General features: G+C 39.8%; 1 protein-coding gene across 4 annotated transcripts in view; it reads left to right on the plus strand.

Moving 5' to 3' along the window:
- LOC125036172 (proteasome activator complex subunit 4-like) overlaps positions 1-2,500 on the plus strand; it is a 50,678-nt gene that overhangs the window by 9,650 nt on the left and 38,528 nt on the right. For all 4 annotated transcript variants that reach the window (XM_047628609.1, XM_047628610.1, XM_047628611.1 and 1 more), the window contains exons 2-3: positions 1-54; positions 271-387. The exon at positions 1-54 is cut by the window's left edge and continues 87 nt beyond it. In XM_047628609.1, the coding sequence (XP_047484565.1) occupies positions 1-54; positions 271-387 (171 nt within the window). The remainder of the gene's footprint in view (positions 55-270; positions 388-2,500) is intronic.

Here is a 2,500-nt window from a genome sequence, read left to right on the forward strand (position 1 = left end):
GCAGGAGTACTGGGTCACTGCCAAGTTTGCACAAATGCTAACAATTTTGTTAAAGTAAGTAATTTTTTTGGCCTTTTTCAATCTCAGTGTTAATGTTTTCCGATATTGCAGCTTTACTATTGTACTTGCCTTTCTTCATTTATAGTGGGAGTGTGATATTGTAGCCAAAGTTACAATATCAAATTCCCACTATGGTTAAGAAGCTTACATGAAGCCAGAATCTTATCATTTTAGAGAACAGGAACTTATTAACCATTATCACTCCAACAGAAAAAGAGAGTTGCTTGCCCCAGATGATCTGGTGCTCAATTGGCGCCCACTTTATGAACTCTATGAGAGCCTCTTCTACAACTCCTACTATACCATTGGGATGCTAATGTTGCCTGCGTAAGTATGATTGCAATTCTTATGATTGTTTACCTCAAATGCAGGTTTATTAACGAAAAAATGATTTGGAAATGATTTAAGCATCTAATTGCATGTGAAAAGACACAGGCATATCATGCAGAAACACATACACATGCACACACTCACACACAAACATGCATGCACATACACACATGCACAGATAAACATGCACAAACACATATGCACTTTTTTATTCATACACACACAAACATGCATATGTGCACACACATGTGCTCACACTCATATGCACACACACACACACACACACACACACACACACACACACACACACACACACACACACACACACACACACACACACACACACACACACACACACACATGCATGAACACACATGCTCACACTGTGTGCAAAACACTCATATACACGTGAGCACAGATACACATGAGCGCACGCACACGTGAGCGCATGCACACGTGAGCATACCTACACACGAGAGCGCACACACACACGTGAGCACACACACACGTGAGCACACACACACGTGAGCACACACACACGTACACACACGTACACACACACACACTGACACGTACACACACAGACACACATACACGTACACACACACACACACACGTACACACACACACGTACACACACACACGTACACACACACGTACACACACACACACACACGTACACACACACACACACACGTACACACACACACACATGTACACACACATGTACACACACACATGTACACACACATGTACACACACACACATGTACACACACACACACACGTACACACATATGTACACACACACACACACGTACACACACACACACGTACACACACACACACATACACACACACACGTACGTACACACACACACGTACACACACACGTACACACACACACACACGTACACACACACATGTACACACACATGTACACACACACACACACGTACACACATGTACACACACGTACACACGTACACACATGTACACACATGTACACACACACACACGTACACACATGTACACACACATACACGTACACACACGTACACACACACATGTACACACACATTCACACACACAGACATTCACACACACACACATTCACACACACACACACACACATACACACACACACACACACACACACACACACACACACACACACACACACACACACACACACACACACACACACACACACACACACACACACACACACACACACACACACACACACACACACACACACACACACACACACACACACACACACACACGCACACTCTCTCTCTCTCTGTGTGTGTGCAATGTGTATTTTTGTATATATTTTTATGGATGGAATTTTTTTTTATCAATAGTACTGTTATGATAAAAATATTTTTGATCCTTTTGTATTGACCTAGTCTTGTCCTTTGTCAAAATGCACTTCATTTCCTCTTTGTCTCTCACAGTCCTATAAGTCACATTAACCTTACATTGTTGGAAGTTTTAGATTGTTTAAATTCCTAGTTATGCATACTAGGACAGACTATTTGGAAAAAAAAGTGTTGGTATGGTATGTTGAGAATATCATTATTATCTTTATAATGACGTTTTCATTGTTGATGTAAGCAGTATTTATATGTACAAGTAGTGCTATTAAATTATTTTCTGAAAAGACTGTATTTTGTTGAATGATTTTGTATTTACACTACAGCAAGTGGTACAAGTACTTAACGGCTCTGTAAATATGCTATTTATTGTAGTTTCTAGATTTTGCATGAATTACTAATGACTAAACATGAATCAGAGCATTTATTGTAACATGATAATTATTTATATGTTCTTTGAGACACTTCATTTGATTGTCTTTGGGGTATATTTTACGTATTTCTACTCTCTTTCTATGGAGATTAACATAAGAATAAACAAGGCCTTGTGAATCACTATCCTATTATTTAGAGGAAATATTTATTTGTATCTAATACGGGGAGGTGCTTGTGATTGGTGTTTCTGCCCTTGGCAAAACTCAGACTGTTTATTCTCAGTAATGTAGGGCAAAAATGTAAGACAGGGGCTGCTCTTAGTACCTTAGAACAGGCTTGTATATTGTACTGCAA

This window comes from Penaeus chinensis, chromosome 20, assembly GCF_019202785.1.
Source record: "Penaeus chinensis breed Huanghai No. 1 chromosome 20, ASM1920278v2, whole genome shotgun sequence".
Classification (NCBI taxonomy): domain Eukaryota; kingdom Metazoa; phylum Arthropoda; class Malacostraca; order Decapoda; family Penaeidae; genus Penaeus; species Penaeus chinensis.